Source organism: Asparagus officinalis, chromosome 8 (assembly GCF_001876935.1).
Source record: "Asparagus officinalis chromosome 8, Aspof.V1, whole genome shotgun sequence".
Taxonomy (NCBI): domain Eukaryota; kingdom Viridiplantae; phylum Streptophyta; class Magnoliopsida; order Asparagales; family Asparagaceae; genus Asparagus; species Asparagus officinalis.
Window position 1 is genome coordinate 78949361 of NC_033801.1, and position 24922 is coordinate 78974282.

Below are 24922 nucleotides of genomic sequence, written 5' to 3' on the forward strand. Positions count from 1 at the left end.
TGTGTAGTCGACTAATCCAGCCTATAGTCGACTAATCTAGGGTTTCTACAGTTGGGGTATTGCTTCTAAACTTGATCTTTACATTTTCTGTTATTTATCTATCTAATCATGTCTAGATCTAAGAAAGCTAAGCAAACTCATACCTCTATCAATGATGAAATCATCTATTTAAAAAGTCCTGATTTATTAGAAGAATTTAACAAATTATCATCTTTTGAAGTTCTTCCAGGACGATTTGTGAAATTTGATGATTTTATTCCCTAGAATTTTAGTTCATATTTTGAAAATGTGGGATTGCTTGAACTGTTCTCTGCTGAAAATAAAAAACCCACATATTCATTTCTTGTGCAACTATTCTATACTAATATAGAACGTGTGGGAACTATTGGTGGTTCTGAAAAAATCAAAACTCTTGTTAAAGGAATAGAGATTGACTTAACTGCAAAGTCAATTGGTAAAATCTTCAATATTCCTTATCAAGGAGTTTCTCTTAAATCTGTTAGGATGAATGATTCAGATCTGTTATCTAATCATATATTTCTTCCTGGACATGGCAAACCTTTAAATAACTCAAACAAACTTCGTCCAATTCCTAGGTTCATTGCTCGAATCCTAGCCTATAACTTGTTTCCAAAAACTTGAAGTTTTCATTTCATTTCCCTAGAAATAGCAAAAGTTCTATATGCTATAATGGGAAATATTCAAGTCAATTGGGCTGAGGTTTACTTTGACAATCTTCTAACTATTCCTAGAGGATTTCTTCCTTATGGTGCATTCCTAACTAAAATCTTTGACAAATTCCATGTCGATCTCCAATCTGAAAATTCTGTTGTCCGTTCAATTGAATTTTTTGATTCAAATGCCCTAACTAGGATGAAATTGACAAACTTTGAAATTCAAGAACATAATCCTCAAAATGAACCTGCTCAAAATGAACTTGAACCTCATCAAGAAGAAATTCCACAATCCTTAACTCAAGCAGGAGCCTCTTCAAGTCAACCACCACCATTTCCTACAGAACCATCTTGCTTTTCAAACGTGCAATACAACACTTTGAGTGCACGTATCCTTGAACTTGAAACTGGTCAAAGAGCTCTATATGCACAGAATTCATACATCATTAGTAATCAAGAAGAGCTAATCAAGAAGTTTGAAGACTTGGACACAAAGCTTAATACGTATTTTCAAGGACAGCAACCTCCTCCAGCACCTTAAGATGTTTTTATGTTAATTGTCAAAATAATTATGTTATTATGTTTAAGTTTCAAAAACTATGTGGTTGTGTGTTGTTAGGACTTATGTAATATGTTTCTTATGTTGCTACTATGTCACTTATGTTAATTATGTGTTTTTATTATCTATGATTATGTTTGGTTAGATAATGCATGTGCTATATATTTTAAACAGATCATGGTGATGAACATTGTGGAACTTTTGATCTTTATGGCAAGTCTTTGCCTACCTATTTGGATGAGTGAAGTTATGGACTATGTTCATAACCTGGATGATTTGTTTGAAGTTTTAGCTCATGTTGAAGAAATAATTGTAGGCTGTCTAAAAATCACAATAGATAGCTGATCCCCATCAAAACACCGATGATGGAAGTTATACTCTGATGACTTCCAGAATGTTACAATTTGGAGACTTTCACGTAGATCGCTAAAGGTTACAATCTGACGACCTTCACGACAACTGATGGAAGCTCTAATCAAACAGCCTTCATAATCAACATCGGGAGTTACAATCTGACGACTCTTATATATCAGAGAGCTAAAGCAAAGATTACAAAATGACGATCTTTGCAACGCTTCGACAGAAAGAGACTACAAATCGACGGTCTCTTCAAATCAAACTGTGGAAGTCCTCCCCGCACACCAGCGTCAAGACGCATCGCGTTCATAGCCACGAACACAGCTCAAACGCAACTCTAAAAGTTGCAAACGCAGCTCCAAAAGCTGCAAACGCAGTTCATGTTCGGCCACAAACGCAGTCTCCGAAAGCTATCAACGCAGCTTTCACCTGCCGCCAAACGCAGCTCCCAAGCTGTCAAACGCAGCTTTCAACAAGATGCCAACGCAGCTTCCAAATTGCTGCGTCTGAGCTTCCAAACACTGCGTTTGAACGCAGAATTCGCATCAGAACATGGATTTTGCGTTTGACTCGTTCAAACACGAGCTGAACGGTTTCAAAACTGTTTCCCACGATCTGAGGAGATCACAACTCCACTCAGGAGTGATTTAAGGGGCGGTTACATCCCATTAGCCCCACTTAGGAGCGAATTAAGGAGGTGGTTACACCCCTTAATCCCCTATAAATAACTAAAAATCAATTCAGTTAAGGGTCGCTCGGTTAGAACTTCTTGGCTCGTCAACAGGATCCTTAGAGCATTTCTGGAGCGTTGGAGATCGGCAACAAGATCTTCTTCATCATTGGCTTATAACCGACTTTCGGTTAAATTAACTCTTTCATAGAGTTTCAAACTCGTTCAGAGTTCTCCACAACGTCAAATCGTGAGGAGAAGACCACGTTCCGGTGAAACAAGACATCGGATCGTAAACGAGAAGCAAACTCAACGCGAGCATTCGAGGGAGGCATCTCATCGCCACCGTGAAGAACCCAGAATTAAACAAAGGGGAGAATCCAGATCATTCTCTTCTCTTTTGTAATCAGGAAATCCAATTGTAACTGAGATTAAAGGAATACAAATCAATTTTCCTTCGTTTCTTTTACTGCAAAATTTTCCACAAACAAAAGATGGCGACTCCGCTGGGGACTAGCTTCTCTGACGAAGAAGTGGTGGCGCAATTCGATGTTCATCTCACTGGAACAACCGTCGAAACTCTCGTGGTAGAGTTTGATCAAGCTAAGTTTGAGGAGGCTCTCTCCTCCGGATCCCTTAGCCCCAAGGCTATGCGCAGATCCACAAAGTCTCCAAAGAGACTAAAGCTCCAACTATTGCTCCTATGCCGAAGGAAGACCTCTCCTTTGGGCCAGATTGCTTGGACAGTCCCTCCTCCGATGGAGTGGGCTCAGCTTCAGCCAAACCCGCGCCAAGACGACGGGTATCGGGTCGAAAGATGTCCATTGAGGCGACAAAGGCCTTGAAGCAGGCTAAGAAGAATGCCGCTCGACGTAGGAGGAGATCCCTACGACGAGCACATCTCCGAGAATATCGATCCTCAAGTCAACACGAGCTTCGTGTTTGTGAGCCTAAACGCGACCCTATGCCCTGCGTTTCTATTTCAGAATGCAAGTATCGCGTCTATGAGCCCAAACATAGGCTCTGTGTGAAGAAGACTGAGCGCAACCCTCAGGGGCGCGTTCCACAAAATGAACGCAACCCTCATGGGCGCGTTCCACAAAATGAACGCAACTCTCAAATATGCGTTTCAGAACCAAAATGCAGACTTCAAGACTGCGTTTCACCAGCCAAACCTGGAGCTCAGGCATGCATTCAGGCAAAAAAATTTGATGCAGAACCTGGTGTATACAGTTGGTCTTGTTATGGAATTCATTATATCTTCGGTCGATTACAACAAATTCAAAAGAAATAGTCTTTTTATAAGACTTCTCTTACACAACAAAAGGAAAATTACAACTTTTTAGAAACAAATGTAGGATCGTTGTTTGGATCACTGCTTGCGTGGGATCTTTGCCTGTGCCGGGGGTGCGTTAGCCCGTGGACCACCGAATCACGGATTCTGATTGAATCGTGAAGGTTTTGGGAATTCTTCCTTCGTTTATCGAAGTAAGAATTTAAAGTGAATATCTTATCGATGTAAGATGTTCACTCTTCCAAAGATCAAGTCTGAGCTTAGATCTCTAGGAATCGCCAAAAGCTTCTTGAGGATCTTTGTGAAGAAGGAAGACTCTCTCTTGCTCCAATTCACCAAAAGCTTAAGCCTTTTCTGCTCTAATCTGCTCTCTAAATGCACCGTCCCTGTCAATGATGGCCATAGGGGGTATTTATAGCCTCCTTAGACGATAACTAAAGAAATAGCCGATCAACAACTGCCTCTTTAGGCGCGGCAGTTGATGCTGTCGCGGCTAAAGGGCGCGACAGTCGACACTGTCGTGGCCAAAGGGCGCGGCAGTCGATACTGCCGCGGCTAAAGGGCGCGGCAGTTGAAACTACCGCGGCTAAAGGAGCAGTTACACCCACGTTCATACGTCTTTGAAACTGTTCTCCCACGACCTTTAACCACCTTTTTTGTGGTTTAACTGCCTGTCCACGTCAGCACACGTTCTATCTCTAATATGCTGCCACGTGGGCTTCAATAATCATCAGATAACTGCATTGTAACTGCTGTAGCATCCCCTATAATGGCCGTGGCACCATGAGTTGCCGCGCCTTGGCCGCGGCACCATAGGCTGCCGCGTCTTAGCCCTGCCGCGGCCATATGCTGTAGTTTGCATTGTTCTGTGAATTCATATTGTTTTGTGTTGATTCATAGATCCTTTTGCTTCCTTTGGGCTTGTATGATCTCCCATGACTTAGATACTGATGTTTATCACCTTCTCTTTGTCTTGAGTGATATTTGGATGTCTGTAAGCATTTTTTGACGTCTACACCAACCAACGACGGCGTTCTCACAGGAAGAAGTCTCCAGAGATCGAGTATCCTGGGGTCACTATCAATGTGATCGGCAGAGGGAAAGCCTCAGGTCCTAGTTCCGATGACTCTGAGATAAGTCGTTCACCGACTAACAGAGAAATCGCTAACGAGTTTGAATGAGCCTACCAACGCACTCGGACGCGAACAGGAGCCATTCCCCCTGTCAACTATCGGAGGTTAGCCAGAAGAACTAATTCCGATGATGAACACTCAGCCATTGCGGAGTCTCAATCATCAAGCTCTTTCATTGGGCATGAGAGTTTCACCCACATGGCAGAACATTCTGAAGATCTTTCAAAAAGGGTTGCTGAGCAAGACGCCATGCTCAAATTACAGCAGAAGACCCTCAATGAACTCCTAGACCTGTTGACTCAACTCGTCGCAGACAAGGCCAAATCTCAGGAGACAGATTCGCCGTTTAGACAAGAATCTTCCCGGAGAGGAAAAGCGTCTTCATCCCGACCTCACACAAGCAAAGGGAAGGGAAAAGTGGTTGATGACACGGCTTCTGACCAAGAAGCCCACAACCTAGAATCTTCCTCTGATGAAGGAAGAGAGACGGAGTATGAGCAAAATCCTCAGTCGGCTAAAATCGAGGAATTGGAAGCCCGCCTCAATGTCATTGCTAGCAGAAGCGAGCTCCAAGATGAGGGAGTTGTCAGGCCCTACCCTGCCGAATGGGACGCAGCCCCTTATCCTCCAAAATTTGAAGTCCCGACGCTACAAACTTTTGACGGCACGGGATCACCGAACCAACATATCTATCATTTCAAGTCACAGACTGGGAATGTGATATCAAACGACGCCATACTGGATCGATTGTTCATTGGCACCCTCAAGGGAGTTTCCTTTGAATGGTTCAGGAAACTACCTGCGGGAAGTATTCAAAAATGGGCGGATCTAGAGAGACTCTTCTGGTCGAGATTCTTTGAAGAGGATACGGAAGTCTCCATCCATACCCTTCTCGCCACTAAGCAGAAGAGGAGCTCCATCCATACCCTTCTCGCCACTAAGCAGAAGAGGAGGGAGTCCGTCAAAGCCTTCGTCAAAAGGTTTCGAACCATGGCTCTCCGGTGTTCGTCAGGTATGACACATTCTACTTTAGTAGAGACCTGTCGACACAACTTGCAGACCAACCTCCTAGCCCGAATCGGAGTTGCAGAATGTCGTTCTTAGAGACAACTAATCTCTCAAGGCGAACAGGCTCAAAAGATTATTGCCAGGATCAAAGCTGAAGAACAAAGTAGGCAGGATCAACCTGAGCAATCGGACCAAGCCCAACCTTCTCCTGAGCAATCGGACCAAGCTCACTCTTCTCAGTCTGAAGCCAATCCTTTCCAGTAGAATGGTGGGTCCAACAACTATCATGTTAACAGTTGCCTCTGATAGTCAAACTCGTTAGATAATGGCTCACTAGGCGATGTGTCATGTCTTCTCATTTCCCCTTTGCACTTGTTCAAGACTGGGGGTTGGTTTATTGGATTATGAGTAATAAATTTTCTGAGTTGTTATGTTTAATAGAATACCTCTGTCAACCACAAAATTCATCAAAACTATCACGTTAACAGTTACCTCTGATAGTCTAGTTTCTCCAAATTCCCCCACCAATCATCCTCAATAGGATGGTGGGTCCACAAAACTATCACGTTAACAGTTACCTCTGATAGTCTAGTTTCTCCAAATTCCCCCACCAATCCTCTTCAAGTAGGATGGCGGGTCCACCAAAACTATCACGTTAACCGTCACCTCTGATAGTCCTTTTCCTCTAAATTCTCCCACCAATCCTCTTCAAGTAGGATGGCGGGTCCACCAAAACTATTACGTTAACCGTCACCTCTGATAGTCCTTTTCCTCCAAATTCTCATGTCAATCCTCTTCAATAGGATGGCAGGTCCACCAAAACTATCACGTTAACCGTCACCTCTGATAGTCCTTTTCCTCCAAATTCCCCCACCAATCCTCTTCAAGTAGGATGGCGGGTATATCAAAACTATCACGTTAACAGTTACCTCTGATAGCCAAACTCGTCAGATAGTGGCCTACTAGGTGATGGACCTCTATTTTGACTTCGTCAATAGGATGATCAGTCCATAAAGTTGCTCCAATCGCAACACATTCCTGTCACGTTAATAATATACCTCTGACAACAATCCACTTATCCATCCTCGTCAATAGGATGATAAGTCTCCAAAGTTGCTCCAATCGCAACACATTCCTGTCACGTTAACAATATACCTCTGACAACAATCAACTTATCAATCCTTGACAATAGGATTATAAGTCCTCCAAATTGCTCAAATCGCAATTTTTCCCAGCAAGACACTAAGTCTTTAAAATCTTAGTATCAAAATTCATCGCTTCTGATGATAAACTCATTTAGCAATTCTCCCCAGCGAGACGCTAGTCCCTAAAATCTTGTTCAAATCACAAGTACACAAATCCTGTCACGTTAACACTAAACCTCTGACAAAACCAACTTATCAATCCTCCCTCCCATCGCAACACAATCTTGTCACGTTAACATTAAACCTCTGACAAATTCACTTATCAATCCTCTTCAATAGGATGATAAGTCCACAAAGTTGCTCCAATCGCAACACAAATCCTGTCACGTTAACACTAAACCTCTGACAAAACCCACTTATCAATCCTCGTCAATAAGATGATAGGTCCACAAAGTTGCTCACATCACAACACAATCTTGTCACGTTAACATTAAATCTCTGACAAATTCACTTATCAATCCTCTTCAATAGGATGATAAGTCCACAAAGTTGCTCCAATCGCAACACAAATCCTGTCACATTAACACTAAAGCTCTGACAAAACCCACTTATCAATCCTCGTCAATAGGATGATAAGTCCACAAAGTTGCTCCAATCGCAACACAAATCATGTCACGTTAACACTAAACCTCTGACAAAACTCACTTATCAATCCTCGTCAATAGGATGATAAGCCCACAAAGTTGCTCCAATCGCAACATATTCCTGTCACGTTAACATCACACCTCTGACGACAAAATTAACTTATCGACTCTCTTCAATAGAGCGATAGGTCCACAAACCCGTCAAGTTAATATCACACCTCTGACGACCAAATCAACTTATCGACTCTCTTCAATAAAGCGATAGGTCCATAAAATACTGTTAGGTTAACATCACACCTCTAACAGTAAAACCCCCCAATGAACTTGTTAATCTTTTTTCAACAAGAATAGCAAGTTTTCATTATAAAATCCCCAGCAGATTAAAGATTTTCTAGAATTATCCTAGTGATAACCAAGAAAATTTATGAATTTCACTCTAAGTAAAAATTCATGCCAAGTTAATACTACACCTCTGGCGCTTCCAACTTTCTTTCAGTGTTTATGTGGAACGGACCTAGATAATTCACATGCTAGCCCGACTCAAACGGTAGTCGGTAAAGGCTTATCAAATCAGTTGATGGCTGAGGGTTTGCCAAAAATCCTATGCACGTTTGCAGGTCCATCAGCTTAATGGATGTGAGCCGAGACTTAAAACAGATGAGCCAAAAACAAGTCTCAAAGACTTAGTAAAAAATGCACGGAAGTCACTTCCATGTCTTAAGTCAAAACGTTGAGGTCAGACCCGCGATGCAAAAACCGAATGCCGAGGTCACACCCGTGTTCCAAATTCAACATGCAAGGGTGAGACCCGCATCTCAAGTTCAAAATGCAGGGTCCACCCCGTTCAGCTCGTGTTTGAACGAGTCAAACGCCCACATTGGCGTTCAGGACCCTAACTCCGTGTTTTAGAATGGAGACGCGGAGTTGGGTACTCGCTGGGTGTTGAAAAATGCGAGGGCCACCCGCGTTTTGGAGTCTGAAGGTTAGAAACGCGGGGGTCACCTGCGCTTCATTTGCTGAAGGTTGGAAACGCGAGTGTAGGCTGTCTGAAAATCACAATAGATAGCTGATCCCCATCAAAACACCGATGATGGAAGTTATACTCTGATGACTTCCAGAATGTTACAATTTGGAGACTTTCACGTAGATCGCTAAAGGTTACAATCTGACGACCTTCACGACAACTGATGGAAGCTCTAATCAAACAGCCTTCATAATCAACATCGGGAGTTACAATCTGATGACTCTTATATATCAGAGAGCTAAAGCAAAGATTACAAAATGACGATCTTTGCAACGCTTCGACAGAAAGAGACTACAAATCGACGGTCTCTTCAAATCAAACTGTGGAAGTCCTCCACGCACACCAGCATCAAGACGCATCGCGTTCATAGCCACGAACGCAGCTCAAACGCAACTCTAAAAGTTGCAAACGCAGCTCCAAAAGCTGCAAATGCAGCTCCAAAAGCTGCAAACCCAGCTTCAAAAGCTGCAAACGCAGTTCATGTTCGGCCACAAAACGCAGTCTCCGAAAGCTATTAACGCAGCTTTCACCTGCCGCCAAACGCAGCTCCCAAGCTGTCAAACGCAGCTTTCAACAAGATGCCAACGCAGATTCCAAATTGCTGCGTCTGAGTTTCCAAACACTGCGTTTGAACACAGAATTCATGCCAGAACGCGGGCCTGCGTTTGACTCGTTCAAACACGAGCTGAACGGTTCCAAAATCGTTTCCCACTATCTGAGGGGATCACAACTCTACTCAGGAGTGATTTAAGGGGCGGTTACATCCCATTAGCCCCACTTAGAAGCGAATTAAGGAGGTGGTTACACCCCTTAATCCCCTATAAATAACTAAAAATCAATTCAGTTAAGGGTCGGTCGGTTGGAACTTCTTGGCTCGTCAACAGGATCCTTAGAGCATTTCTGGAGCGTTGGAGATCGGCAACAAGATCTTCTTCATCCTTGGCTTATAACCGACTTTCGGTTAAATTAACTCTTTCATAGAGTTTTAAACTCGTTCAGAGTTCTCCACAACGTCAAATCGTGAGGAGAAGACCACGTTCCAGTGAAACAAGACATCGGATCGTCAACGAGAAGCAAACTCGACGCGAGCATTCGAGGGAGGCATCTCATCGCCACCGTGAAGAACCCAGAATTAAACAAAGGGGAGAATCCAGATCATTCTCTTCTCTTTTGTAATCAGGAAATCTAATTGTAACTAAGATTAAAGGAATACAAATCAATTTTCCTTCGTTTCTTTTACTGCAAAATTTTGTTAGACCCTACAGGGGGGGTGATTAGGGTCTTATGCTAATCTAATCCGATTAAATGCTAATTAAAAACTAATTAACAAGTTATCCTAGCAAGTATGAAATACCACAAGAATTATGAGCTAGGATAAGCAATGTAAACAATGAGATATATCCTATATGATGAAATATATATATATATATATATACAACACAAGGGTAAAAGCTAATGACAATGGCGATATAAGATATGAACATAAATATGAATGAACGCCAAAGCACACTCAAACAAGCAATATGATCACGGAGTTCGGACCTTCCGTCCTACGTCTCCGCTCCCCACTCCCGGGGAGAAATCCACTAACACAATCCGGTTTGGAAGCCGGAACTTCTTCTACACACTCGGTTTTCTAGCTAACCGAAAACTCTACAACTCACACTCTTGCAATCACACTCTACACCCACTAAGTGTTGGACCTAGCCGTGTCTCCCTCAAGTGCTCGGTTACAACCTCTCCCTAGGCACGTCAACCGACGCCACTCCTCTTGGGACGATCCCCGACTCTCACCACACACTCCTCACTCGGTGTACAAGTGTATTACAAAGTGATTCTCACAATAAGCACAAATATGACAAATGATTGTTCTCAAAACAAGGTGAGAACTCAATTAAGCTCACTCTCAATGTCACAAACCCACAACCCTAAATTATACTATGAATGTAAGTACAATAAGCTCAATAGGTTGTGTGTGAACAAAGAGTATCAATAAAACAATTAAACTAAACTCAAATATAAATCTAGCTTATGGAAATTATAATCAAAATAATAAATTGCTAGATGAGTTTAGAAACACTTCTCTAGATCAAGATGGAGAGATGGAGATTGGAGCCCAAACAAGAAGATAATCTCCTCCACTTGTGAAAACCAAAACAGCTTAAACAAAACCCTTAAACAAGCTTAAACAAGCTTAAACTCTTTTTAAAACCCTTGTTTAAAAACTTCTTTTAAAACATTCTTAGAGCTGTGAGAAGAGATCAGCAATAGGATATTTATACCCTCTCACAACTCAGCCAAAAACCCCAAGCAAAAAGACAGAAAAGTCCCTAGAAGACAGCTCAGAAAAATAGCCGTTAGTGTCTAATGGATCTATTGTCGGTCGACCGACAGATCGTTCGGTCGACCGAAAAAAAGAATTCGGTCGACCGACGAAAAAATCCGGTCGACCGCGAGCAGGTCTGAAAAACAAAAAACAAGCAGAGACTTCGTCGGTCGACCGGTGCGGTCGACCGATGGAGCTTTCGGTCGACCAGACCGGTCGACCGACAGACTCTCTGTCGCACAGTGAGAAATGAACAAATGATCGGTCGACCGGTGCGGTCGACCGAAATCTGACATATGAAAAACATGTTTTGCTGATTTTAAAACACTGTTTAAAAATATCAAATAAATTCCAAAAATGTAAAACTTAGGGGAATGATTGTAGACATGATAATAAACATGCTACAATGACTGGTTTCGAAAAAGGACTTCCCAAATAAAAAATATCATCATTTTACAAAATAGTCCAAAACATGAAAATGTAAACACATGAGTTTGATGTTTTGACCTAAACCAACTTTTAAAACTTTACAAAATGATTTTATAGACTTAGTAAAACATGTATAAACTGATATTAAATTCTACAAACTAAGAATACAATATTTTTACAAATACAATAGAAAATGAAACCTATGAGTATGTATATGAAAATATATTTATTTCATATCTAAGTAGATAAACCAAATCACAATATGAAGCATGTAATTTCATATTTATAAACATGAAAACTAAAACTTGTGTTGTATATATATGTGACTACATATATATACAAGGAAACCAATAAAATGTGTGTATTTAGATAATTGAGCTTAGAGTACTTAACACACATAATATAAATCCTAAACTACATTACCCAAGCAATCTTGATCTTCAATTAAGCTTGACTTGGTACACGTTGCGGATGAAGCTTGAACTTGATCTTTAACTTGAATTGTTGTATAGGCTTCAATCCGACATTCCGCCAACCTCCTTTGGATATCATCGTTGAAGCGCAATCAAATACTAGACAAACAACATTAGTGATAAATTATTTGTTAAACATCATCAAAACAAGAAGGCCAACAAATTTTCCACAAACAATAATGTCATGTTTAGCTTCCTCTTTTTGTTGATAACAAAGGGAGAGAAATAGTTATGTTTTGTTATGTACTGTTATAGTTTAGTTATGTATGTTATAAACTAAAATTTGCATATATGCAGGGGGAGTAAGTATTATATGCAGGGGGAGTAAGTATGATTATTTTAAGTTTTAATATGATACATAAATTATTTTGTAGTGTTTTGATGATAACAATTTATACAGTGTGTGCACTAACTTTTATATGCAGATTTTAATATCAGAATATGTACAAGTGCAAGTTGATTTCAAGGCATTTTGAAGTGAAGAAAATGAAGAACAAAAGAGATAATGTATTTTACATTTTCTTTACTTAGAATAATTGTACAAGCCTTGATCACACACATGCATACACACAATTTTAGAACACACTAACACAGACTTAGTATGTTGGTTAACTATAGAAATCCCCTATGTTAACCATTAGAATTATAGTTAAAACTTGATTATAAAAACTCCTTATAGCAGAATTTTTGATCTTAGTAGTCGACTAATTAGAATAGTAGTCGACTACTCATGTATAAAACTCAAATACATGTTTCTGTCAATTTATAGTATAGTCGACTAATAGTGATTATAGTCAACTACTCAAGTGTTTGACAGAAACATAAGTTTCTGATATTTTACAGTATAGTCGACTAATGTCAACAGTAGTCGACTACTGAACTCAAATTTCATTTTATAAGTTTCTGTCAAAATACAGTGAAGTCGACTAATGGGCTTTGTAGTCGACTACTGAGAAAATTTTCCGAAAACACAGTCTGTTTGAACCCAGTGTAGTCGACTAATGTCAACAGTAGTCGACTACAAATACAATTTTTCCAGTTTTCAAAGTTTGAATATCTGACAGTTTATAGCCGTTTTTAAACGTTTTTAAAATTTAAAAAATTATCTTTTCAAGGGCTATAAATATGTTATTTGTTCAGAAAAATTACAGAGACTTACATACCCATAAGCTTTGATCTTTGTGCAATTTTTCAAGTGAAAAACATTCAGATTTTGTGAAAAAGAGAAGTTTCTGAAATTGCCTCTGAACATTCATCAAATACATATTATTTAGACAATTTACAGAGGTTAAAAGAATCCTAAGCCACTGCTGCACTTCACTACACATTCAAGACTTATAGGATCAATTGTGTTCTTGCTTCAACAAGGTTTTCTCTCGGGTGTGAGAGGGTTAATCTCTTGGTTTAGAGATTGGTGTTCAAATTGGCAAGGTGTTTGTCAATTGGTGTTGCAATTTGTAAGGACTTGCAAATTGGTCAGGTTTGCGTTTGATTTTGTAAGTTTATTCAAAATCATAGTGAAAACTCTCAAACGGGATTTGCTTGGGGACTGGATGTACACCGGATTGGTGGAACCAGTATAAAATCCTTGTGTTTGTGATTGTGAATTTCTGAGATTGCCATTTTTCTTTGCAATTTATAATATACTTTGCATTAATTTTAAAAGAACACTATTCACCCCCCCTCTAGTGTTCAAGTGTATCTATTTCAGATCCTACAATTTTCCTCTTTATTTTACCTTTTTAGTTATATTTTTCTTTCTTTTTGTTAAAAAAAATAAAAAAATAAAAAAAAGAAAAAAATTAAAAAAAAATTAAAAAATATTGTCACTTGCCAAATTAATAGAGTTAAGTAATAATTGATCAAATTGATAGATTTTAAATTTTCTAATTCTTAGTTAGTGACATATTCAAGTTCACCTTTTATGATAACTCCAAATAAAATTCTTAAGAAATGATTTTTTAACTAGTATATTTTACTTAAGTCTTACCTTAGATTTTTAATTAAAAATAATGAAATTTTTGCATGCTTAACTTAGAGTTGAAAATATTTTTTTCAAGTTATCTTGATTTACACATTTTTTTAAAAGACTATATATACTTACACATATATATATTTTAAAAAAAAAAACTAACCTTATAAAAGAAGAGTGCGAAAAATGGGCACCACAAAAAAACTCTTAAATTCAAGGTGATTATATCTTATAAAACCTAAGTTGACTGAGTAATTAAGCCCAAGGAGTATCTCTATACTTAATGACCTAAACCCAATTGGGTTGGGATTCATTGGCCCAAAACTCGTTAAATGGTCACTTAGAAAGCCCGTTAAAATAGAAAACAATCACCAAGAATTAGAGAGTAGAAAAAATATACATATATATAACACTAACAATTGTTTTTATATATTGTTGTTTTGTATATATGGTCTTGAAAAATAATTTTTGATCAAGAGACTTGAAAGTTATTTAAAACAAAGAGTTGGCATGTTCTTTTCAAAACTTTTTAATTAAATTTCTAAGATTTGACTTGGTTTTGTATTGCTATAATGAAAAGATTTTCTAGGGGATTTACATTGGAGTTATATATAAAAATATTTTCTTGATTATTAACCAGCTTTAATTAGAATGTTTAAATATATCAAGGAAAATCTGTTATTTACTGACTTATTTAACTTGGCAAGATGACCGAATTTTGTGGGTATATTCACTGCAAACCCTCACGAGACTACAACTCGTCCACTAGGGTAACCTTGGGATTTAAAGGCTTGTTGTATGCGCTAAATACAACCGCGATTCCTGCGAAAGTGAGTTAGGATTTTTTTTTATTTTCTTTGCTAGAGGACTAGCAAAAGTTTAGGTATGGGGGTATTTGATAATCACATTTTATTACAATTTTATACCCTCATTATCTATTTTATATGAATAAATATACCACTAATAATTGCTTTTATCTTTAATTGCAGGTTAATGAAGAATAAATCCCAAAAATCTCATCTCTCAACAAAGACCATTGAGTAAATGAAGAAATAAGAGAAATTCAACAAAGACTTAGTGAAATATTTGAATTTTGAAGGACAAAAGACCAAATTTGTTCCATTCCTACATGAATTGTCCTTGAGATTTTGATAGCTTGAAAGCCCAAAAGCCCATTACACCCATGAGTTTCCAAGTGGACCGGACTGCAGAGTTGAAGTTTGATTCCGAAAATCAAATGCCGATGGACCTGTTAAACCCTAGATGGGGGGTGATTAGGGTCTTATGCTAATCTAATCCGATTAAATGTTAATTAAAATTAATTAATAAGTTATCCTAGCAAGTATGAAATACCATAAGATATATGAGCTAGGATAAGCAATATAAACAATGAGATATATCCTATATGATAAAATATATATGCAATGATATATAAACTAACACAAGGGTAAACAATATGAAACAAGATAGAGGATGATATGAATAATGAGACAATGGCGATATGAGCAATGAGCACAAATATAAATAAATACCAAAGCACATTCAAACACACAATATGATCACGGAGTTCGGACCTTCCGTCCTACGTCTCCGCTCCCCACTCCCGGGGAGAAATCCACTAACACAATCCGGTTTGGAAGCCGGAACTTCTTCTACACACTCGGTTTTCTAGCTAACCGAAAACTCTACAACTCACACTCTTGCAATCACACTCTACACCCACTAAGTGTTGGACCTAGCCGTGTCCCCCTCAAGTGCTCGGTTACAACCTCTCCCTAGGCACGTCAACCGACGCCACTCCTCTTGGGACGATCCCCGACTCTCACCACACACTCCTCACTCGGTGTACAAGAGTATTACAAAGTGATTTAACAATTAAGCACAATATAGCAAATGATTGTTCTCTCTAACAAGGTGAGAACTCAATTAGGCTCAACTCAATGTCACACTATCCCACAACCCAATTATATAATGTATGCAAATACAATAAGCTCAATGGTTGTGTGTGCAAACAAAGAGTAAATCAAATCAAACTAAACTCAATATAAAACTAGCTTTAATAGAAATGATAATCAACAAATAATTATAAATAAAAGCTAGACTTGAGTTTAGGAAAACTTCTCTAGATCAAGATGGAGAGATGGAGATATGAAGCCCAAACAAGAAGATGATCTCCTCCACTTGTGAAAATAATCTTCAAACCAAACAAACACTAAAACTCACTTAAACCCTTGTTTAAAACTCTTTAAACTTGTTTAAAACATTCTTAAATATATGAAGTTGCAAGACAATGGGGTATTATACCTGCTCACAACTTCAGCCAAAACCGCCAACGCCAAAGGACAACAAACCCCGCAGAAAGCTCATCAGTAAAGTAGCCTTGTCGCCCAACGCGATCTATATGTCGGTCGACCGAAAATTCCGTCGGGTCGACCGATGAGAGCAAAACACAGAGGAAAACCATTCTGGACCATCGTCGTCCGACCGGTGCGGTTGACGATTGTAGTTTTTCGGTCTGACGCGACCGTGTCGCACGAGCCAACCTCTGTGCCCGCATGGTGAGAAATGAACAAATGGACTTCGTCGACCGGTTACGGTCGACCGCGAAACTGCATATTCCAGGCTTCAGAAAACTGTTATCTGATTTTAAAACGCCAGTGTTAAAAATATCATAATAAAAATCTAAAAAATGTAAAACTTTTGGGGAATCTTGCTAGACATGCATAATATAACATGCAGCAACGACTGCGTTTTGAAAAAGACTTCTCCAAATGAAAAATATCTCATTTTGCAAATATGTTCAAAACATGAAAACTTGAAGTTGATATTGTATATTTTGACTTAAACAAACATTTTGCAAACCTTTAGAAATGATTGGTTAGACTTGATAAAATGATTATAATATTTTGTTATGAAGTCTATACCTAGAAATACCATATTTTCATAAAAAATTGCAATATTCTATGCAATATATTATCAAAACATTGAATAATGATTTCATTAAAATCATACAGCTTGTTAAAGATGAATCATATATAGGCATATAACATGAAACAAAATATGTATTTTCCAATTCTATTCATTTGTTTTCATATATAAACTCAAAAACTATTAAACCAACAAACATATATAAGTATATACTATATAAAACTATATATATATATATATATATATATATTATATATATATAGTATATTATATATAATATTTTATAAATATATATATATATATATTATATATATATTTATATATATATATAAAACTATATATATATATAGAAACCAAAACTTGTGTATATATATATAACTATATATATATACAAAGAAACCAATAAAATGTGTGTGTATAGATAATTGAGCTTAGAGTATTAAACACACATAATATAAACCTATACTAAATTACCCAAGCTTGATCTTGATCTTCATTGTAGCTCAACTTGGTAATCTTGCGGATGAAGCTTGAACTTGGATGTTCAACTTGAATAGCAAGGCTTCACCGACATTCCGCCAACCTCCATTGGATTTCATCGTTGAAGCTCTATTCCAACCATCCTCCAACTACGTTGTTTGTCTACAATAAATAAGAAAACACAAATACTAGACAAACAACATTAGAAGTAAATTGTTTGTTAAACATCATCAAAACAAGAAGGCCAACAAGACCTACAACAACATTGGATTTTGATTTTTTTCATGGACCGGTGCTGCAAAGCCTCAATAGGCTGGACTTGTTTAGCTTTTCATTTTCATTTTGGAAAATCATCAAGGGAAGCTCCAATGGGCCAAAGACTTAGCTGCAGATTTGATGGACAAGACCTGCTGCTGAAATGGGGATTTTGATTTTTTCATGGACCGGTGCTGCAAAGCCTCAATGGGCCGGACTTGTTTTTTTTCATTTTCTATTTTGAAATTGGAGCTCTCATGAATTGCTATGGACCGGACTTGATTTAATTTTGAAATTCAAAAGCATTGGACCGGACTTGATAGGCTGCAGCTTTGATTTATTTTGCTATGGACCGGACTTGGATTTGAAAATCATATGGGCTAGAGAAGAACAAAAAGCAATTCCAACCTATTTCTTCACTAACAAATTTAAAGGTGGAGATTGCTTTGCTTGGGGCGCAAGACAAATCCAACGGCTCATACTCATTGATGATTACTATAAATAGGGGTAGAGAGTGAGGAGTTAAGGGTATGAAAAATTTTGTAACTCATTTTGGAGAGGAGGGCTACTCTTAATTGAGAAGGCCTTCCAAAATTGTAACTTTAGTTACAATTAATAATAATAATTTTTCTCCTCTTTAAATTTTTTCTTTCTCCTCTTTGTTGAATGATGATGATGGAGATGAAGAGCAATTTGAAGGTTTGCATTTCTTTTCTCTTTTCTTTCTTTTTAGTAATTTCTTTATTATTGCTTATTAGTTAGATTTAAATTCATGCTTGTAGTGTAGATTTATTTTCTTGTCTTTTTATTTATTTTTTACACTTTAATTTGTATAGTAGATTTATTTTCTTGCATTTAACTTTTGTAATATAATTTGTAGTTTAGATTTTAATTCTTTGTAGTTAGATTTATTTCTTGTTCATAGTTTAGATTTTCCTTTTATTTTTATTTTTGTAATTAGTTCTTTTTCTTGTTTTTATTTCTTAAGATGTGAATTTAATTCTTGTAGGAATATTAGAATTATATGAAACTAGTCTAATTTTCTTTATTTTGTATGAATTATTCTCTTTTACTTAAAATGTTCATGTTTAGGATAATCAACTAGAGAACTAATCGGTAGAAGAAGAATTTGATAACCTATGCTTATCTTAAATGGTTTGATAGGTTATGCTTATGAATTCTAGGATTATTATCATGTTGTTGTTCTTATCATAAATAGTAATTTTGACTTAGATGATAATTTGATAGGTTACACTTTCCTTAAATGGTTTGATAGTCTATGCTTAATAAATCTAAGTTGAATTATGATAAAAAGAGAATAGTTTGTATTTTGTAATTGAAATTAGCTAGTGAATTATATTCTAGATTTCTTACCTCTTTTGAATCCTCCATCTTAACTTTCTTTAATTTTCTTTTCATTCTTGGTTTTATTTCTTGATTTTATTTATTCTTCTTTCTTGCCTTATGATTTTATTTATTCGTTAATTCTTTCTTCTCTCCTCTAAAAATTCAATTTATTGTCTCTTGCATATATTCACAACAATCACTCATCACAATCACACTTATTCTTTAATCCTATGTTTGTCACGCACAAAATATAAGAACTAAGTCTAATAATCTCTTAAAATCACCTTCCTCGTGGGATCGATATCTTTTTATACTATAACTTGATAAATTGTGTACTTACAATTTTGGTACATAATTATGCCGCATCACTACCGCTACTCACCTCAGCACCAACGAACTCCACACACGTCATCGATCTCCAAGTCCGACCACCCACGTCATCTCCTCTAAGCCACCGCAGCCCCAACGAGCTCCCTCATCATCGTTACATATTAAAAGAGGATTGCATTGTCAAAACTTTTGATTTCCATCTTCGCCCTTTTAAGTTTGATAATTCTCAAATATGTCATTTGTTGTAATTAATCATTCACTATTTATATATAACCTCTTATTAATTTCCTTACTTTTTCAAAACCTTTCGTCACACTGTTATGTTATTATTTAATTATGTTATTTAAAAAAAATTGAAAGTTATCAGTAATTTATCTTAAAATAATTATTTATAATTTTTAGAAAAAATAAAAATAATAAAAAATTATTATGTATATGCCTTTGGGTTTCACCTCTTATGGGGGACTACCTATTACCTTTCATCTTATTAGCCTTTTAAAAATATGATAATAGTATGAGAAATAATTTATATTTATTATAATTGTAATAGTATTAATTGTATAATAATTTTAATAGTATTTTTCAAATTTTAATTTTAATTTTAATTTAATAACTATAAAATTTAGTAAATTATTTACTAATAGTGTAATAAATTAATTATGAAATTAAAGTGTAGTTACTAATAGTATTATAATTATGCTATGTATAATATTATTATATTTAAAAGAGAAGAAATTATTAAATATATTATAATTATTTTAATAAATTATGAATAATTTCCGAACTATAATAATTAATCATATAGTTCTTTATACACAGTTTCATCGTATAATTTATTCATTTAAACAAAATTATAACTATTTAGATTTTATATCGCTATATAAATTATTTTATTATTTTATGACTAATAAAAAATATTTCAAAATATAAAACAAAACTTATATGCTCTCGTGCACGTGCTATATATTAGTGGTATTAAAAGTACAATTAGGCGTGAAAGATTTGCAGACCGTTACTGGTTGCCAATGCCAACTCCCCCTTTCAAGAGGGAGAACAATAATCCCACATCGGATAAACTACGAAACTCATGGCCACAGCCTCTGCTCTCCTCCTCCCCTCCCGTCCTCCATCCAAACGCGTCTCCCTCCTCTCTCCTCGCCATCACTCCAAACCCTCAACTCTCCTGATTAGATCTCGTCCTCCGCTCATTCGCTGGCTACCGCTTCACCTTTCCGCCCTCGTCAATCCCGCCATCCACGCCCATTCCATGCTTGACTGGACGCGCTCATCCTCGGTCCGAGCACCTCCACCGTCAGGCCTACAACTGACGCCTTGCCCACTTTTAACGTCCGTTGCCCTCCGTCATCTTCGAGGCCTCTCTACTGGGCCGTCGAGTTCTATTCGTGCTCTTCATGAATTCGATCGGCGGTGCGAGAAAACCTAAAGATAGAATGGTATCATCACTTCACCGCCCCCCCCCCCCCCCCAATTAAAAAAAAAAAAAAAAGATTTATGATATATGTAATAATTATTCCTTAGGATGTACTGGGGTACACTTGTTACTTGGAATTTAATTGGAAATTTTGGTCATGTGAAAAGGAATAAGCCCTCAGTTACCCTAAATTGGCAACATTATGAGCATGTTTGGTTCGTTTCCAAGAAATATTGGAAACCCCATTTCCTTGTTGAAAACCCATTTGTGTAGATTTTCATAGGTTTCTTAAAAAAATTATTTTTATTGTTTGTTTTCTCGTGAATTTATGGGTGGAAACATGTGACTTGAATCCACAGTTTGGATGGAACCTCCAAAATAGGAAATCAACACTTTAAGAAAAAGGTGAGAGAATTGCTTTTTTAGTCCACTATCAATGCCTCAATATTAGTGTCCTCAATATGTCAATAATAAAAAGTAGCTTTCCAGCCCAATTGTGCGCAGAAAGCCCGCCTTTTATGAAAAAAATGATGATTTGTACTTTGTGACGTTTCAGAAACCTTTTCCTGAAAATTTTGATGAACCAAACACAATTTCAAGAAACCAGTTTGGCCAAAATGTTTTCTGCGGTGGGTCTGTCAGCGGGTTCCACTCATTTTCTGAGGTTTCTGAGTGAACCAAACAGAAAGTGGCGTTTGTCTTTAGACTGTGTAGACTTTTGTCGCTAATTCCTTGATGAGGTGGCTTAACAATAGTTTCACTTCCAAAGTATAATTATATCATTAGACTTTGAACTATGTGAATGTTTCAAGTGACGTGTAGCATAGTACAACTCTAGGCTTTCTGTATATGCGAAAATGCAAAGAGTTACTTCTACTATTAGTTACTGATGGCTGATAGTATTTGACATCGTCATATGGTAGCTATTTCAATGAGAATGGATGGCCTTCTTCTTCTGTCTTTGAGACACCCCAACACTGGATGTTTCACTTCCAACGTGTAATTATATCATTAGATTTTAAACTATGTGATTGTGAGTGTTCAAGTGATGTGTAGCAGAGTACAACTCTAGGCTTTCTGTATATGAGAAAATGCGAAGAGTTACTTCTCCTATTATTTATTGATGGGTGATAGTAGTTGACATCGTGATATTCGTAGGTATTTCAATGAAAATGGATGGCCTTCTTCTTCTATATTCGAGACACCTCCTTCCGAGAAAGTGGATCAGGAAAAGTTAATTGATGTACTTCAGGTGAGGGTAGTGTCCAAGACTTTATGTGTAGACTGTAGAGTCCTGCAGGGATTGGGTTCTATGTTTTGATGATAGACATAAGCTTTATAGTTTGATATATGTTTTCTTATTTTTTGTTTATTTTATCATATTATGCTAATCTCATCATTTTATTACCATCCAATGTTTATATCTTGCTACTGTTGCTCTTGATTGTAGGGATTAACTTGTAACAACTTTAGTGATTGGGGGGCGTAATATCAATTTCAGTGAGTTGATTGGCCTAATTTTGAGATAACTTATGAGAACTGAGTGACCAAACAGAAATTTCAATGATTTTCAATGATTTGAAAGGCTAACTTCAAATTGTTAAAGATTTAAGGGACTAATATAAAAAAGAAACCTAAGAATAACTGCAAGAACGTAAAGTCAATCAGATGTTTCAAAGACAAACTGAATAGTTGTATTATAAACTCACACATGCTAAACACTACTCTAATTAAGCATAGACATGCAATTCTCTTTCATAATTTTTTAGCTGAGAAAATCATCACCCATCTCCTAGTGTAAAGTTTTTTTCACATTGATTCCATGGAAACAAGCTATGTTACACTGAAAGAAAATCTTTGATGGCTATTGAGTATATTACTTCATATCACAAATTTGTTAATTTCAGATTATAAATGTATTGTCTTAGCTGGCCTACTCATACTCTTCTTCATTTCATAAGTTTTTGCCTCTTCCTAACAGTTTTATCACTTCTGCAGGACTGGAAGACTGAAAGGTACAAAGGCATTATTAAATCTGGAACTGTAAGTAAATGTTCTAACTCTTGATTATACGGTGACTCAGGGATGATTACAATACCTTATAGCAAAGTTATTACCATCCGTCTTCTACCGGAACTCTTTTCTAGTCTAGTAATTTTGTATGGATGCTCACAATGAGAAAAACTTGTATGAATTAGAAAGGTAGATGTGTCTCAACCAGCCTACCGGCCATAGTTGCCTTTTTAAAGGAATATAGCACAGATTCATAAAGCTCAAACATCATGTTTACAACCAGTCATAAATACAGTAAATTTTTTTTTTTTGTGTTTTATCTTTAATAAGGCCCGTTTTAGAGGAGACCGCACTCGGAAAATGATGAGTTGGATAATGCAGTTGCAGTGAATCATAAATGTTATTATATAAATGAGCAGATCTGATACTTTGTTCCTTTTGTTTCTATCAGGTACAGCCTAGACCTGGTGTGCTCCAGTTAATGGATGATGCCCAGGTTGCGGTAATACACATTCATTCTTAAAACTTACACATGCGGGTGCACTTAGTTTTTTTTTCAAAACCATGCTCTTAAATTAAAATATCTGTTATACATTTAAATATATCTGTTCATCTAAGGAATGTTATCACATATATTTTACAGTTAAGTTGTCAACTTGTCAACTTTATGACAATGCTCTGAAATGATTTCTTTTGGATGTTTTTAGGGTATTAGACTTGCTGTGTGTTCAGCAGCCACTAAAAGTTCGGTGGTATTATGTCTCGAGAGTCTTATTGGGATTGTAAGAATTTCCTACAATATTTTATTTTATTGTGCACTTAGCATAACTGTTCAATGACCTTGATTTTTTTTTTTTGGGTTTCATATTTTTGTAGGAGCGTTTCCACAGTCTTGATTGCTTTCTTGCAGGTATATTTTTGCTGATTGTATCAATTTGCTTCCAGTGCTGTGATTGACTTGGATTATTATTTCACATTGTTATCTGTAATAGGTGTAGGTTCACAACAAAGATTGTAACTTTCTAAACATACGAAGTTGTAGAAAATCTGGTGTCAGAGATGCATAAGCAGCATAACCACAATATATCTTAGTCTTCTTTTCTAGAGTTGATATGTTCACTTCATTTAACCATAACATGGAAGATGAATGATATTGGACTCCAAAATTAGATGAGCGGATTATATTTTTATATTACAGAAAATACTAGATATGGGGAGGGATAATAGGTCTTATTCAGATTCAGAGGGATGATCATGGGTGAATGTCTTTTAAGACTTGTGAATGATTTTGTTTCCAGTTGATTGAAGATATTACAGGTAGGAGCTATAATAGCTGGAATACTTACAGGCATTGTTTTAAATATCTTCGACATGGTCTGAATATCCCCAAATATATCCTTTTACAGAGCGTGCCGCAACCAATATGGTCTCTAAATATCCTTTACCTCTTTTTGGCTATTTTGGACGATATATCCCCGGTATGGCTGGTATATCAGCCGATATGTTGACCGATATATCCTTTTATATGGCTTGTCGCAAAACAATGTCATGTTTGGCAATTTTTGGGCGAGATATCATGATTTTCCCATTATATCAAATGACATTTTGGCCTAAAAATCAGACAAATTGTTACAACGTTTGATTTGTATTTTTGTTTGTTTTACAAGGTTGATTAGTAATCCTAAACATATATTATTTACATTTTGTATGCTTAGATTTTATTAAAGTATATTAAGATCACATTTTAGTGCATTATACTACATATGTAAACATCCGTTACGACATTCCGATATTTAACACATATCCCTGATATTTTCTCGATATCTGCAATCCTATATGAAGTTTGGCCATCGGATACTTACCCAATATCCGATATTTAAAATCTTGCTTACAGGTGCAACTTGGATCAAATGTCTTTGAGACTTGTGAATGATTGTATTTTTAGTTGATTGAAGATATTACCGCTAGGAGCTATTATAGCTGGAATACTTACAGGTGTAACTTGGATCGTATGATTCCATGAGTAGATCCAATATGAGCTCAATAGATTACTTGCTGGTTCAACTTGGATATTAGTCAAACTTGATTAAGACGAGCCATGTAGTTCCATACAAAGAAAATGCCAATTTTTGGTCATATGATTCATGTGTTAGAGCCCTTTATTGCTTCTAGTTCGTCTCTTATTTACAACATGTCAATGGACCCCACAACTGATATTTCTTTTCTCTAGGACGAAAGCGTTTGTATTAATCTCTGCACACAACATTTAGAAAATGATAGAAGAACCAGGATTAAGGATACAAGCACATGTAAGGGAAAAATCTATTCTACTTCTATGATCAGCTTTAGGTTTGAATCAAAGAGGAAATTTACATAACATTTGCTACCCTGAAAATTTCCTCCCCGATGATTTTTTTTTTTTTTAGGTA

The 24922-nt window shown here is 36.7% G+C and overlaps 1 protein-coding gene across 1 annotated transcript in view; it reads left to right on the top strand.

Annotated features, from left to right (window-relative positions):
* The window catches only part of LOC109821417, a 101851-nt gene that overhangs the window by 63504 nt on the left and 13425 nt on the right, over window positions 1-24922 (top strand). Inside the window, 7 exon segments of the mRNA XM_020387602.1 lie at window positions 20350-20373; window positions 20375-20502; window positions 21639-21732; window positions 22479-22523; window positions 22945-22995; window positions 23201-23275; window positions 23370-23403. Of these exon segments, the coding sequence (XP_020243191.1) occupies window positions 20350-20373; window positions 20375-20502; window positions 21639-21732; window positions 22479-22523; window positions 22945-22995; window positions 23201-23275; window positions 23370-23403 (451 nt within the window).